This window comes from Dermochelys coriacea, chromosome 1 (assembly GCF_009764565.3).
Source record: "Dermochelys coriacea isolate rDerCor1 chromosome 1, rDerCor1.pri.v4, whole genome shotgun sequence".
NCBI classification, from domain to species: Eukaryota; Metazoa; Chordata; order Testudines; family Dermochelyidae; genus Dermochelys; species Dermochelys coriacea.
In genome coordinates, this window is record NC_050068.2 from 312,289,911 (window position 1) to 312,306,000 (window position 16,090).

The 16,090-nt window shown below is 37.4% G+C and overlaps 1 protein-coding gene across 4 annotated transcripts in view; it reads right to left on the minus strand.

The window, feature by feature from the left end:
* Positions 1 to 561: 561 nt before the first annotated feature.
* POT1 (protection of telomeres 1) overlaps positions 562 to 16,090 on the minus strand; it is a 150,257-nt gene continuing 134,728 nt past the window's right edge. For all 4 annotated transcript variants that reach the window (XM_038410215.2, XM_038410206.2, XM_038410224.2 and 1 more), the window contains 3 exons: positions 9,890 to 9,981; positions 4,755 to 4,860; positions 562 to 3,624 (listed from right to left, as the gene is read on the minus strand). In XM_038410215.2, coding sequence (XP_038266143.1) covers positions 3,512 to 3,624; positions 4,755 to 4,860; positions 9,890 to 9,981 — 311 coding nt within the window. In that variant the 3' untranslated portion in view covers positions 562 to 3,511. The remainder of the gene's footprint in view (positions 3,625 to 4,754; positions 4,861 to 9,889; positions 9,982 to 16,090) is intronic.

Below are 16,090 nucleotides of genomic sequence, written 5' to 3' on the forward strand. Positions count from 1 at the left end.
CCTACTCCTCCTATTTCTGCATATGCATTTTGTCCCATACTGTTTACTATACATGCAGTATGCAAAATGTCAGTGATTTAAATGTGGCTTTTTGTATACAATGATTTACATCTTCACAGATCTGTTCATTTTTAGCTGTAATTTCTATAAACTGACTAGCAGGTAGCTATGAATTATAGGGACTGTAACTTCATTGAAGGGATTCTGGTAACACTGTCCATCAAAGAGTACAGCTCAAGTAGTTTACATGTCACCGGAACCCCAAAATGGAACAGTATAACTCACTCATTAAAAATATACTGTATTTTAAAAATAGATCTGATCAGAGTGGATTTAATTTAAATCAATTTGATTTAAATCCTGATTTAAATCATTAGTCAGGAAGACTCGATTTAATCTGGATTTCTACATAAAAGTGCATTCTTTTTGGTTGTTATAACCTTAATACATGTTCTTCACAACTCAGACAGATGTAGATTTCATTTTTAGAAGTTACATACTACATACATTTTTAAACAGTGATTTATTTTGAAAACTTTTCAAATTAGTTTTACAGCTGTATCAGAAAATGAATGATTGTTTGGTTATTTCATTTACCAAAGGTAACCGAAGCAGGTATTTATGAAGTCATTGGGAGGTAAATTATCTCCAATTCAACAGGTTAATCATTAATCAGCTTTGAAATCACAGATATCAGATTCACCTTTCAAAGCATTCTGATTTTTCCCACATTAATCAAATGTAAACGTAACATTTTAAAACGTCTTTAATTCTATGGATAGCTTCTATAACATCGATGGATCTCAGCAATCTCATTCACTCAATTCAGAAAGGCAGTTTTGATTTATTTTTAAAATATGCTTTGGAAACTAGAGAAATGTGACTAAGGGCCTGAAAATGGGAGATGGAATTTCTTGCTTCAATGCAGAAGATGGTATCTGGTTCAGGTCGGTAGTGACTGAAAGTCATTACTGTAACCGGTGTGGCCTACAGTAAGTTGGTGCGAGTTTGTGCTCTCAATTCAGATCAGAGTGGAAACTGCCTGCGTCACAGAAACTACTATCCCAATTGGCTTCCAAGTTGGCAGTCTCCACAGAAGCATTAAGGAATAAAACAGTCATGGAGATTGAACACAGCTCAATCACCTCTACTGAAGGATCCTTCAGGTCAACATTGAGACAAGTTTTGTGAACCGTGATCTTCGGTTCTGACAAATTCAACATCTTCCACGAGCACTGAAAATCTCAAATAAAATATATCTGGTAAGACAATTAACTATTTGGGTTCCAATTCAACAAACTTATCTAAGAACGAGCTTTGCTGGGTGAAGGCCATTGGCAGCAGAGAGTGTTTGTGAATAGATATCCAAAAATTAAGTGTGAGAAAAGAGTGCATTATTTTAAACCATGTTCATCAATCAGCTAAATATTATAATATTCAATAGCCAAACAACTTTAAATGCCATATGTACAATCATAAAATGACTTGAAAACATTCCGCCAACAATCTCAAACATTAGAGATGGGGAAAACAAATATACACTGAAGTGTGAGCCTTATATATTCTGATCTATTACTTTTCAAAAGGGTTACTTTAAAATAGATATTATTAATACTTGCAATGATGTACAGGAACATGACTTTTTATTTACATAAAAACATTTACAATTTAACATATACTTTCTAATAATGATTGGCAGTGCATATTATGGTTTGTGATGTCATGTAACACAACCAGAAATACAGGCTTCTATACAAATCTTATTCCAAAAGAGGTTTGGGCTATAGTTTTTGTGATTAAACTATCCATTACCTAGCAAACAAACTCTCATATATTTCTTATGGATGAGCGCTTCAGGAGTTAAATTCCACTGAAATTATCTGGACACCCAAGTAGGTGTTCAAGTCTTAAAAATAATTCACTTAGCAGTATCTCTCATCAGGCCAGGGGTAGGTAAGCAGCTGCCAGAACTATTGCCAGTTTTTTTTCCTTGCTTGGCAAGCTGATGGTCCCATTCAATCAGGCTGATAGTTTTTCCTCTCCTTGAAAGTGAACTATCGGCTTCCAATGTTAATGTACCTTCTACTCACATGATAATTGATAAAGCATACAACTTCTAGGTTCATGGCTCATTGTTTCTATGGCTCAGAGTGATTTTTAAAGTAACACAAAATCTATTGATATTTGTATGAAACTAAGTGGATATAATAGCTTATTCTACTAATCATTTTTTAGAACACTGTAAAATCATTGGTATTTAGTATCAAAGTACTAGTCAACTGTTAGCACTATTTTAAATATCTCCATGCGCCATTTAAAAAAGTCCTCTGTGCAAGTGTTATTTAATTTTTTCCTTGATGACAAGAAGCATATTCTCCTAACAAGAATTTTTACATTAAAATTATTCTCTAGAAAATTATTCTGAATTTGGGGCAAATATTAGAATGCAAGGTAAAAGCGCACACATTTTTTTCACTGTGGTAGCCAACTAGTCACTCGTTGGCCTGAAAATGCTGTCTCTAAATTTAGCCATCCAATCCAATTATATAAAAGAGAAAAGCAATTGAGACAGTATAATCGGACACTAAATTTAGCCAAACTATGTGCAAGAACCTCTGCAAATACACATACAATTTTAAGGAGCAGCAATGCCAGATATGGCCCCAAATAAGTCCGACTTTACCATCCTTATAATCTAATAAATATTAGTATTCATTTTCATATTTTAAATATCCCTGCTTTTATGGCCTGACTTTATGATTCTTAACCAGATGAGTAATTCTAACTCATGCATATAGCTCCACTGAGGTCAATAACACTACTTGCACACATAAGGACTGCAGGAAAAGCTTGCTACAGTCTACATATCAATGAGAAATTAAAGTAAGGAAAAACCCCATGGTTTTTTAGAACCCTAAAATAGATTTGTACAGAATAAAGTGAGGAAATACAAGTTAATGGAAGAGCCCCATTTCCACAGCTGTGCTCAAATCACTCTTTTGTATTAAAATAGGTAAATAAACAAAGCATAATCATGCTGACTGTTCTTCATACATTACAAAACATGTTTACATTTTACAATGTTCCTTTAAATTTGACGCTGTAGGTCATAACGGAGTTTAGTAACATTATTGATAATTTTCAATTGTGTAATAGCTTGGAATGGTTGGATATTAAATTACTTTTAACAGTTTCAACCATGCAGTGATCAATCCCATGAAGTACTGAGCACCTCAACTACCACTTGACTCACTGGGTTGGGCCCAGAGAAAGTAATAAATACCTCTTAGCATATGTCCAATTAATTTTAATTCAGGAACAGAAGAGCTAAAACCTTCATGCACAAGTGAGATGCAGAAAAAGGCATTTGTTTTCCTGATTAATTTTTCTCAACACAGAACATGATACATTAAACGTTATACAAAACCTATTATGGTGTTTATAGCTTCAAAACTTTTTTGTAATCAATAATATCAATAAATTGCACGTTCTTAAATTGCAATACATATCACTAGATAACATCTTCAGCAACCATAGTGTCAAAAATTTGATAGCAAACTTGCTGTTCCATTCCATCTTTGACATTGTAAGACCTGATGAAGCATTCCAACCATGGCAAGTCATCTACAAATCAAAAACAAATGACACATTTTGATATTTCCAGCTCTTATAAGAAAAGTGGAACTTTAACACAGCCTTTAACTAGGAACACTAGCACATAATTCAGCTGACTAAAAATGGATTTTGAAGTTTCTTATGCACAGAAGGGGTTGATCAGTCCCCATTGAGAAACCCTTCTCCTCTCTGCTGTTACAGAGAGCCACCTGGGAGGAGGCAGCAGAGTGGGACTTGTATCATTATTCCCCCTCTGTTCTCACCAAAGGATTGTACTTGGAGAAGATAATGTAGCCTAGGGATATAATTTCTATTCCACGGAACACTCACTGGCTGGAAGAAGGTCCCCAGGGACAAAGATGCCTGTGTGCTTTGGACTTGCACTGTGAGGAAACAGGCTACTAAGGGCCAGAGCTATGGCAAAGACAAACAGTTCTGCATCCGATGAAGTGAGCTGTAGCTCACGAAAGCTTATGCTCTAATAAATTTGTTAGTCTCTAAGGTGCCACAAGTACTCCTTTTCTTTTTGCGAATACAGACTAACACGGCTGCTACTCTGAGTTCTGTGCAGACAGCCCAATGGAAGCTTCCACTTTGGGCCCCCAGATAAATGCTCAGAGGAACTCTGATGGGATCTTCATGAAGATTTTCTTACCCTGAGTCACTGTCCCTGAGTCACAGGGATATCCCACAGGAAAGGGTACTCCAACATTGTGTGTGCCTTCAATGGAAGAATCTGGCCTAAAGTGAGGGGCTCAGACTGAATTCTCTATCAACTGTCACTATGCTTCTGTGACATTTTAAATAAAGGTGTTTTGGTTAACTTCCATATAAATGTGAATTACACATCTAGTTCTGCCTGGACATGCAGGTATACATACCAAACTGAATTTATGCCAACATGAGTGAACAGCGGCACTCTCTCATTACCCTTTTAGGGATTGAATTATTACTCCTGTTTCCAAAGGCCCCTTTTTAAAAAAGGACAAACCAAACATATTACACTAAATAAAAGTAACAATTTCCTTACAATTCTATAGTATTGGTCTGTGCTCTCATCATATATATATAATAAATTAATGGTGAATACAGCTTAACTTTACATATATAGTAGCAGATTACAAAAAGTGACAGCTAACCTAGTTTTGTTCCTGGAGGACAAAGTATATTCATGATCATTTCCATCTTCTCCTGAAGAAGACTACTGGTAAGGACTTCGGAGGCAGGAATCTGGAAAAACTTTTCCTGAGGAAAGTGGAAGGGTTTGAGGAGAAAAGAAGAGAAAAATAAATCAGGTTGTCATTCGTTTGTGTCATTTTAGAAAGCTCTTGAATCTTATGAAGAGACTAAAATGACAAAAGGGAGTAATATATTCAGTTCAGTGTTTTTAAAATGATCCAAATACAGCTAGAAACAAACCAGAACATGCATGAGTAGGGCATTAACCCTGAGACATGTAGTATGCGCAATGACTTAGACCACCAAAAAAGTGCATTAATGCCTTACTAACACACATACTGCATGAAGATAAATCCATTAAAGATTGTGAGGTGCTCAAACACTATTAGAGCTGAGTGAATAATAGATTTTTCAGTTGGCAGGAGGCTGACTCAAAAAATGTGAAAAAACAAACTGGTTTGATTCAAACTGAAATTCAGTTTTTCAATTTTTTTTCTGTTTTGAACCAATTAAAATGTTTTAGGTTGACACCAAATGATTACTTTTTTGTAATCAGTGTTGATTCATCAGCTTTGGGTGTTTTTCCACCATTTTATGTGAGTTTTTTTTTAACTGGACAAAATTTAAAAATGAAACATCATTACACAATGAAAAGTCAAAAAGATATTTCAAAATTTTCAAAATGAAACATTTTGAAACAAAGTCAAAACAATATTTTCAAATGGTTGAAATTAAAAATTTTGACTTTTTGAAAAAACATTTTTCTTTTCTTTTTTTCAGGCAAAACTTTTTGACAAATTCATCACAAATTTGTGAATAGTTTCAGAGCCCTCAAAATGTTTTGGGGTTTTTTTGGCAAAAATAATTCCCCCTCCCCCCAGTTGCCCAGCTCTAGATACTAAAGTGATGGGGGCCATATAAGTACGATAGACAAACAGATAGAAATTACAGACAGGATTGTGCTATCCTTATTTAAATTCAACCCTATGCCTCAAATAGTCCCACTGCTATTAATGGAAATCCTGAGGCGTAAAATACCAGTAACTCCTCAAGATTAAGGGAGGTGAACAGGAGTAAGGGTGTTGGAATCTGAACCTATGCAAGTAGAACTTTCGTTTTGAATGTCATTCTTCAGTTTGAAAAGACACGTGGGTGGGTTTTACACAATTTATCCTCCTACTATAAAGAGTAGCCCAAGTAGATGATGAAATAAAAGAGTAGGGAAACTGTATAACACCTATTCCCAACAATTTTCACTACAGCATAATTATTTTAATATAATTTTGACCAGACTTTCATTTTGTTCCTCTTTCCCCCACATTTCTTGGCCAACCTCAACTCTCTTTCTCCCTGGAGCCCAGCTGATGTGTCACCAGCAAAACGGGGTCCTTTTTTGTTGACTTCTAGATGGAACTATAATATAAATGTTAAATAACAACCGTTTACGGCAAAAGAGACATTTTCAACTCTCACTTTCTCTTAAAAGAACTAATGTGGGAACACTTTCTCCTCAGTTTAATTTTTATACTAGAAATCTAATTGAAAATGACCAAAAGGTGCGGACATGTCAGAGAGGGACAGTTTAAGATTACTCCCTCTGACTTCCGAAGTCCTTCCCGACACCATACCATAATTTTTGCTGACTCTTCTCCCCAGATCCTTTAACTCAGACTATCAGGTTAAGAAAATAAACTGGGAGCATTACTATAGAAATCTGACTGGAAGCTAGTTTAAAGTCACACTTCAAAGCAGCCCAGCTTCTTCTCAAGCACTGCTGGAGCACCTTAGTCTTGGCAGAGGAAAGTGGCAGTTTCCTTTTGAAGTGCAGGTGACACTTCAAAAGAAAACTGCCTTTTCCCCCCTGAAGCTCAGCTGTAGCACTCAGCAGCTCCCCCAGATTAGTTTCTCAATTTAGAAGAACAGCTTTCAAAGAAAGGGAGAAGGGCAGTGGAAAGGAAAGAGGAGAAAGTGAGGATTGCTGGGCTTCAGCTTCCTTTGCAGCTAAAGGCCTTAATATTTTAAGAGAAGAGCCTTTTAACCTGTTATACAGAATGTGTTAAAAGAAAAGAAATGGGAAAATATTTCCTCCTGATTGTCCCCCTGACACAGTGAGTAAAAATATATTTCTATATTAATTTGTATGTATTTGAGGTGAGGATGTTGCAAGCTGTGAAACACAGGGACCAAAAAGCCCAACTTGCTTTAGATAATTCCAAAGCTGCTGTGTAATATATTACAAATATAATGTTAGATTAGATTAGTATCATCAGCATCTATTCATCTTATCAAAGCCCTCATACTTCTTAACATTTACATTCCTACCTGAAATTATCAGCAGGTATGCAACAACCGAAAGGACAGCCAAAATAAATGTCTATTGAATGCAAACAACTATATAAATGAAACATGAAGGCCCAGCTACTCAAAAACTAGGACATGCAGAGTACTCACAACTAATTTAACTCTGCTATCATGAATATATGAAATAAAATCTTCCATTACTTCCACAAAATAATACATCTATTACATATGCATATGAAAAATAATATTGAATATTTAGATAGCACTTTAGAATCATTTAGTTAATCCCTCACATTCCCATTAGCAAGCCAATATCATTTCTATTTTAGAAAATTCGGAAATGGAGACATCTAATTTAAGCAAAGTGTGTAAAGTCACAAAGAGTGAATGTATAATCTTATGTTAAATGTGGAGACCAAGTGTTTAGGTAAGACAAACAATCTTTCTGGAGCAGGGACTAACATTTATAGGCTAGATGAAAACCTAGGAGGCACTAGTCAGTTCATGACAAGCAAGAGCCCCCATTACCCAGACCTTTAGATCAAACAACTAGATTTAGAGGATGGACAGCTATATGGCTTTGGCTGGAATCTACCCAGTAAGGAAACAGAGTTTATAGATCCATAGATATTAAGGTCAGAAGGGACCATTATGATCATCTAGTCTGACCTCCTGCACAATGCAGGCCACAGAATTTCACCTACCCATTCCTGCAATAAACCTCTCACCTATGTCTGAGCTATTGAAGTCCTCAAATCATGGTTTAAAGACTTCAAGGAGCAGAAAATCCTCCGGCAAGTGACCCGTGCCCCATGCTACAGAGGAAGGTGAAAAACCTCCAGGGCCTCTTCCAATCTGCTCTGCAGGAAAATTCCTTCCCAACCCCAAATATGGCAATCAGCTGAACCCTGAGCATAGAGGCAAGATTCACCAGCCAAATATCCAGGAAAGAATTCTCTGTAGTAACTCAGATCCCATCCTATCTAATATCCCATCACAGGCCATTGGGCCTATTTACCATAAATATTTAAAGATCAATTAATTGCCAAAATCCCATTATCCCACCATACCATCTCCTCCATAAACTCATCAAGTTTAATCTTAAAGCCAGATAGGTCTTTTGCCCCCACTGCTTCCCTTGGAAGGCTATTCCAAAACTTCACTCCTCTGATGGTTAGAAACCTTTGTTTAATTTCAAGTTGTCAGAGTAGTCATAAAATCCTGAGCTAACCCCCCTTCCCCCAAATAGTCACTCTCAGTGATCACATTGAAAGCAATCAGACAGGGTGATTTAACACCATGACAGAGAGAAACTCAGCCAGGGACTTTGTGGAAACACAGAATGCTGTATACCTGTGACATACTGTACTTCAAAATAGCATTCTGTAACCCACATATTCATCACTTGTGTGTGGTTATATTTTGTACCAAGAATGCCTTGTAAGATATCCTATGAAAACTAATGATTTGCTGGAACTCATTGTTCTATCAAAATATGTATATCATTGTATATGGAATTATAAGATTTTGCTATCTGGTTGTTAGGGAAATATGTTGCGAGTCTAGGAGACGCCCATAGCAAATTGTCCAGTGGCAACAAAGGGGGTGACCCACACCAGATGGCTGTTAAACTAGCCGTTGACCAGCAGGGGAATTTCACACAAGAGATTTAGTATTCAATGAGAGACAGTTGCTCAAGCTCTACACAGTGGGGATTGCTTAACTTTGTGAGTCAGCAAGGTATCAGGACTGGCGATGCTTGATTCCACATTTGAGCCAGTATTTTTCCAGACACATGAACTGAGCATATAAAATAAGGGACAGCGGCATTAAGAGTCTGCCTCTTTCCTCCCCACCTACTCTGAAGGCAACAAGAACGTTTGGCAGAAAAGACTTTGAACTAGGGAGCAGGGAGTTCAGCCTGTGTATTAAGAACTGTGAACTGCTTGCAATTTCGAGTGGGGCGAGAAAAACTGCTTAATTCAACCCTTGCTTAGTCTGATAAAGTTTATAATTTAAACTTTGATTTTCCCTTTTATTTCTTTTGTAACCAACTCTGACCGCTATGCCTACCACTTATAATCACTTAAAATCTATCTTTTTGTCGTTAATAAACTTATTTTAATTCTTTATCTTTATCAGTGAATTTGTCTAAAGAGCTTGGGGAATCTGCTCAAATTACAAAAAGTCTGGGGCACATCCACTATCTTTTGAAGGAGTGCTGAATTAATTAATGATCTTATACTGCTCAGGACCTTCTTAATCCATGCAAGATGGTACATTTTTGGGGTGCAAGACTGGGCCTGGGGGATTTGCTGTGGTCTCCCTATGTATAGTTCATGACAGGCTGTGAGACCCTGCATGTAACTTTGGGTGTGCCCTCATGTGCTAATGGCTATGTGAGAGCAAAGCCAGAAGGGGCTTTTAGTTACTAGCAGAGCACTGTAAGAGTACCCTGATCCAGAGTGTTAAAGGGAACATACCAGTCCCACAGTCCAGGTTGTGCCCTGGTGGGGGGAAGGAGGAGGGTGTCCACAACTGCCACTCCAATTCCTCTCTTCAGTCCATTTTAAAACTTGAACACACATTTTTCTCCATTTGACCTTTTATCTAGTATTGATCTAAACAGCATTTTCACCAAAGGAGAGTGCTAATAATTTGTACATTCATTATAATAGTTTGTTTCAAAACACTGCATATGACAAAGAGAATGTACAAATTCATATACACATGCATACATCTCTGAGACCATACTTAACAAGAACCATCATCTATTTACACTCTATTTACTTACATAATCAAAGAGGTATGCATCCAGTGTTCCTGTGCCATCATCAAGTGTAAACTTCATAACAAAGACATACTGGAGTGGCTCAATACCTAAAACTAGTGCGGGGAAAATATTTTGCTTTAAGTACTGAGTGTTCAAGACAAAATTATCACAACACAAGGTAATTGAAATGACTTGCTTTTAATGATGTGACATATTGTAAGACCATAATTTTAAAATATAATCAGATACTATATATTACAATATAATCAGGTGGCGGTTGTGGATTTATAATTAGAGCTGTGCGAATCACAGATTTTTCAGTTCAACACTGAACTGAAAAATAAACAACAAAATCTTTTCAGGTTGACCTGAAACAAAAAATTCTCACTTTTTTTTTTAAGCAAACAATGGAAATGTTTCTTTCAACCTAAAACCAGACATTTTGTTTTGATTTCAAGGTTTTTATTTTTATATAAAATTGAGGGAAATTCCAAAACAAAACGCATTTCTGAAATGAAAAGTTTTTTTCCTCTCTCCTCCCACCAATACAAAAAATTCACCAAAATCTACTTGAATTTGCTAATTGTTTTGGTTGAAGCAAATCTGCATTTTTTCAGTGAAGCATGTATTTTCACTAAAAATTTCACATAGCACTACATATATGTTTCATGACAATGTTATTATACACTATGTGAAAACATTTTGTGTTGCAGGTAAAATGAGATGCTCAGAAAGATTTACATATAGAGTACCACATTAGAATGGAAATTCAGTTTTGCTCAAGAGTTTAGAAAAATACAGAAAATGCTCCAAAGTACCTCTTTTCTCTTTAGTAAAAATGTTGCAAACATTTGCATACATCCTAACTTCTGACTATGTGTTAGGATCTCTTTCTGCCTGATCTTCCACTGAAATGGATGAGAGTTTTGCCTTTGGTTCAGTGATAACAGGATCGTGTTCTAAACTAACATACTGCAATATATTTGGTGAAATATATTATCTATGGGAAAACAAAGTATTCCATATGATGTAGTTAAAATTCCTGGGCAAGTTCTACTCAAATAAAAAAGCTGCCTGACTGGTACTCTGAAATTAACTAAACCCATCTGTGAAAATTCAGTGGCTAAGTACATTCTCCCACTGATATTAACTATGTCATCTGTCAGACAAAAAAAGATCCAAAACTATGCATCTAATCTATATAATTATTGCAACCACTTTCCAATCATACTCTCTCCTGGCTATCTTTAATTGAGAGTCTGTGTGTGGTTTATATTTGAATATTGCTTTAGATTCCTATTGGGTTCTGCAGGGGCCTGTCCAGGGTCTGGTCCTATTTAATATTTTCATTAATGACTCTGATAATGGAGTGGAAAGCATGCTTGTAAAATCTGTGGATGACACTCAACTGGGTGGGGTTACTAGCACTTTGGAGGGCAGAATTAGAATTAAAAATAACCTTGACAAATTGGAAAATTGTTCTGAAATCAACAAGATAAAATTCAGCAAAAGACAAGTGCGAAGTACTACACTTGGGAATGAAAAACTAAAGGCACAACTACAAAACAGGGAATAACTGGCTAGGGAATAGCACTGCAGAAAAGGATCTGGGGTTAAAATGAATCACAAATTGAATAAGAGTCAATGTGATGCAATTGTGAAAAGGGCTAATATTTTGGGGTGTATTAAACAGGAATATCATATGTAATAAGATATGAGAGGTAACTGTCCAGCTCTACCAGTGAAGACTCAACTGGAGTACTGAGTCCAGTTCTGGGTATCATACTTTAAGAAATATGTGGCCAAATTGGAGAGTCCAGCAACAGAAATGATAAAATGTTTAGAAAACCTGACATATGAGGAAAGGTTAAAAAAATGGGCATGTTAGTTTTGAGAAGAGAATACTGAGGAGGGACCTGGTAACAGTCTTCAAATATGTCAAGGACGTGTTGTTCCTTGACTTTAGCAAAGCTTTTGACAGGGTCTCCCACAGTATTCTTGACAGCAAGTTAAAGTAGTATGGGCTGGATGAATGGACTATAAGGTGGATAGAAAGTTGGCTAGATTGTTGGGCTCAATGGGGAGTGATCAATGGCTCCGTGTCTAGTTGGCAGCGGTATCAAGTGGAGTGCCCCAAGGTTCGGTCCTTGGGCCAGTTTTGTTCAGCATCTTCATAAATAGATTCATAGATACTAAGGTCAGAAGGGACCATTCTGATCATCTAGTCCGACCTCCTGCACAGCGCAGGCCACAGAATCTCACCCACCCACTCCTATGAAAAACCTCACCCATGTCTGAGCTATTGAAGTCCTTAAATCATGGTTCAAAGACTTCAAGGAGCAGAGAAGCCTCCCTCAAGTGACCCGTGCCCCATGCTACAGAGGAAGGCGAAAAACCTCCAGGGCCTCTCCAATCTGCCCTGGAGGAAAATTCCTTCCCGACCCCAAATATGGCAATCAGCTAAACCCTGAGCATATGGGCAAGATTCACCAGCCAGATACCCAGGAAAGAATTTTCTATAGTAACTCAGATCCCATCCATCTAATATCCCATCTCAGGGGATTTGGCCTATTTACCCTGAATATTTAAAGATCAATTACTTACCAAAATCCCATTATCCCATCATACCATCTCCTCCATAAACTTATCGAGTAGAATCTTAAAGCCAGATAGATCTTTTGCCCCCACTGCTTCCCTTGGAAGGCTATTCCAAAACTTCATTCCTCTGATGGTTAAAAACCTTCGTCTGATTTCAAGTCTAAACTTCCTGGTGGCCAGTTTATACCCATTTGTTCTTGTGTCCACATTGGTGCTGAGCTTAAATAATTCCTCTCCCTCTCCTGTATTTATCCCTCTGATATATTTATAGAGAGCAATCATATCTCCCCTCAACCTTCTTTTAGTTAGGCTAAACAAGCCAAGCTCCTTAAGTCTCCTTTCATAAGACAAGTTTTCCATTCCTCGGATCATCCTAGTAGCCCTTCTCTGTACCTGCTCCAGCTTGAATTCATCCTTTTTAAACATGGGAGACCAGAACTGCACACAGTATTCTAGGTGAGGTCTCACCAGTGCCTTGTATAACGGTACTAAAACCTCCTTATCCCTACTGGAAATGCCTCTCCTGATGCATCCCAAAACCGCATTAGCTTTTTTCACAGCCATATCATATTGGCAGCTCAGTCATCCTATGATCAACCAATACTCCAAGGTCCTTCTCCTCTTCCGTTACTTCTAATTGATGTGTCCCCAACTTATAGCTAAAATTCTTGTTATTAATCCCTAAACGCATAACCTTACACTTCTCACTATTAAATTTCATCCTATTACTATTACTCCAGTTTACAAGGTAATCCAGATCCTCCTGTATAATATCCCGATCCTTCTCCGAATTGGCAATACCTCCCAGCTTTGTATCATCTGCAAACTTTATTAGCACACTCCCACTTTTTGTGCCAAGGTCAGTAATACAAAGATTAAATAAGATTGGTCCCAAAACCGATCCCTGAGGAACTCCACTGGTAACCTCCCTCCAACCTGACAGTTCGCCTTTCAGTAGGATAAATGATTTGGAGGATGGTGTGGATTGCACCCTCAGCAAGTTTGCAGATGATACTAAACAGGGAGAAGAGGTAGATATGCTGGAGGGTAGGGATAGGATACAGAGGGCCACAGACAAATTAGAGGATTGGGTCAAAAGAAATCTGAGGAGGTTCAAGAAGGACAAGTGCAGAGTCCTGCACTTAAGACAGAAGAATCCCATGCACCGCTACAGACTAGGGACCGAATGGCTAGGCAGCAGTTTTGCAGAAAAGGACCTAGGGGTTACAGTGGACGAGAAGCCAATATGAGTCAACAGTGTGCCCTTGTTGCCAAGAAGGCCAATGGCATTTTGGGATGTATAAGTAGGGGCATTGCCAGCAGATCGAGAGACATGATCGTTCCCCTCTATTCGACATTGGTGAGGCCTCATCTGGAGTACTGTGTCCAGTTTTGGGCCCCACACTACAAGAAGGATGTGGAAAAATTGGAAAACGTCCAGCGGAGGGCAACAAAAATGATTAGGGGACTGGAACACATGACTTATGAGGAGAGGCTGAGGGAACTGGGATTGTTTAGTCTGCGGAAGAGAAGAATGAGGGGGGATTTGATAGCTGCTTTCAACTACCTGAAAGGGGGTTCCAAAGAGGATGGACCTAGACTGTTCTCAGTGGTAGCAGATGACAGAACAAGGAGTAATGGTCTCAAGTTGCAGTGGGGGAGGTTTAGGTTGGATATTAGGAAAAACTTTTTCACTAGGAGGGTGGTGAAACACTGGAATGCATTACATAGGGAGGTGGTGGAATCTCCTTCCTTAGAAGTTTTTAAGGTCAGGCTTGACAAAGCCCTGGCTGGAATGATTTAGTTGGGGATTGGTCCTACTTTGAGCAGGGGCTTGGATTAGATGACCTCCTGAGGTCCCTTCCAACCCTGATATTCTATGATTCTATGTTTGGGCTGTTACAAAGAGGATGATGATCAACTGTTCTCCAAATCCACTGAAGACAAGACAAGAAGTAATGAGCTTACTCTGCAGAAAAGGAGATTTAGATTAGATATTACAAAAAAAAATTGCACTAGAATATGCTTCCAAGGAAAGTTAAAGAATCCCGTCATTGGAGGTTTTTAAGAACAGGTATGACAAACATTTGTCAGGGATGGTCTAAGTTTAGTTGGTCCTGCCTCAGCACAGGGGGCTGGACTAGATAACCTCTCGAGGTCCCTTCCAGTCATACATTTCTAGGATTCTGATTCTATGCGCAAATGATACATAATCAGTTAAAACTAGAAATATATTCACATACTTTTAAAATCAAATTGATAAAATAAGTAAAAATAATTGCTTGCAGTATATGTTTGAAGTTATGTGAGAATAAACATCTCTACAGAAACATTGTTGAAGTTTCTTCCAAGAGAAAGGTGGATCTCCTGTTTACACACCACTTATTCAGTTTCTCCTGATGATTCCAGACTAGTTCACTTTCAGGAAATTTTGTTTAGTAAGAGTCTAGACTCCATTAAAAGGAGTCCACAATTGTAATATAGGGAAGACTTTGCACTTCGGGCTCTTACAGCCCACAGGTATTTGAATATAAACAACTGATGCTTTTTAACACACTTCTTGCCTTATAGACCTTCATATTAACTGAAATTCTTATGAAAATATTAGTTATATATTATATGCATTACTTTTGTATTATTGACATTTATATATCTTTCCATTTTATATCTGTGTTATCTTTAATTAGACAATTCTGGGGAAAAATGTAAAATAGTTGATCAAGTATTTACCTATAAACAAGTCCTGTATACTGTATATGCTGCCATGATCCAACCACTCAGTGACTAAAATATGTCAGGGAAGTACATTCTGAAAGCAAAGGGTTCAATCTAACCAAACCAAAGCTATTTATTCAGCCAGACAAAATTGGTTTTCATGCAGTAGCCACACTGATATGTTGATGAATTATGCTGTGAGGAATTACGCATCTCCCAACTACTGCTTTTATTTAATTTGTTGGAAAGCTTTCATTTAATTTAGTTTTTTTTTTTTATTTGGGGGGAAGTAAATTTCTAACGAACACACTTTGATACTGTAAGTTATGTGTTAGCTTACATTTACTAATACAGAATAAACATGAGAGGATATTTGTGAGACAAATTATGCTTCTGCAGTAGTTTGTATTCTTTAATAAAATCAGTCAGACTTAGATACTTCTTGAGATTGCAAATCCTTATTAGGATGTGAACTGATTTAAAATAATTAAATTTAGAAACAGTTCGAACTGTTATCTTCTTTACCCATTGTATTTCCCAGGGCTCTGTTTTCCTTCCATCAGTTGATGAGACTATCTAAAGCAAGGAATAGACAGGGAGATTTTCAAAAGCAGAAAGGGGAGTTAGGGGCTCAAACCCTTTTGACTTGAGTGATGAACTCTTCACCAGTTCCCTGGGTTATGTAGTAGGCTAGTGTTTATGTCCTCTAAGGGTAGGGTTTAAAAAAGATACAAACCTTACTATCATTTACAGCTAAGGAAGATTCACATTTGGCTCAAGTGAAAGACTTGTGCATGGTACAAATTTTATTCCTGATGCTACATATGTGTTTGTGTGCATCTATAAAGTAGGTAACCAAAGATTCGTTACACCTGCACTATCTTAATTGTTAAAATGCCACCTAGTACA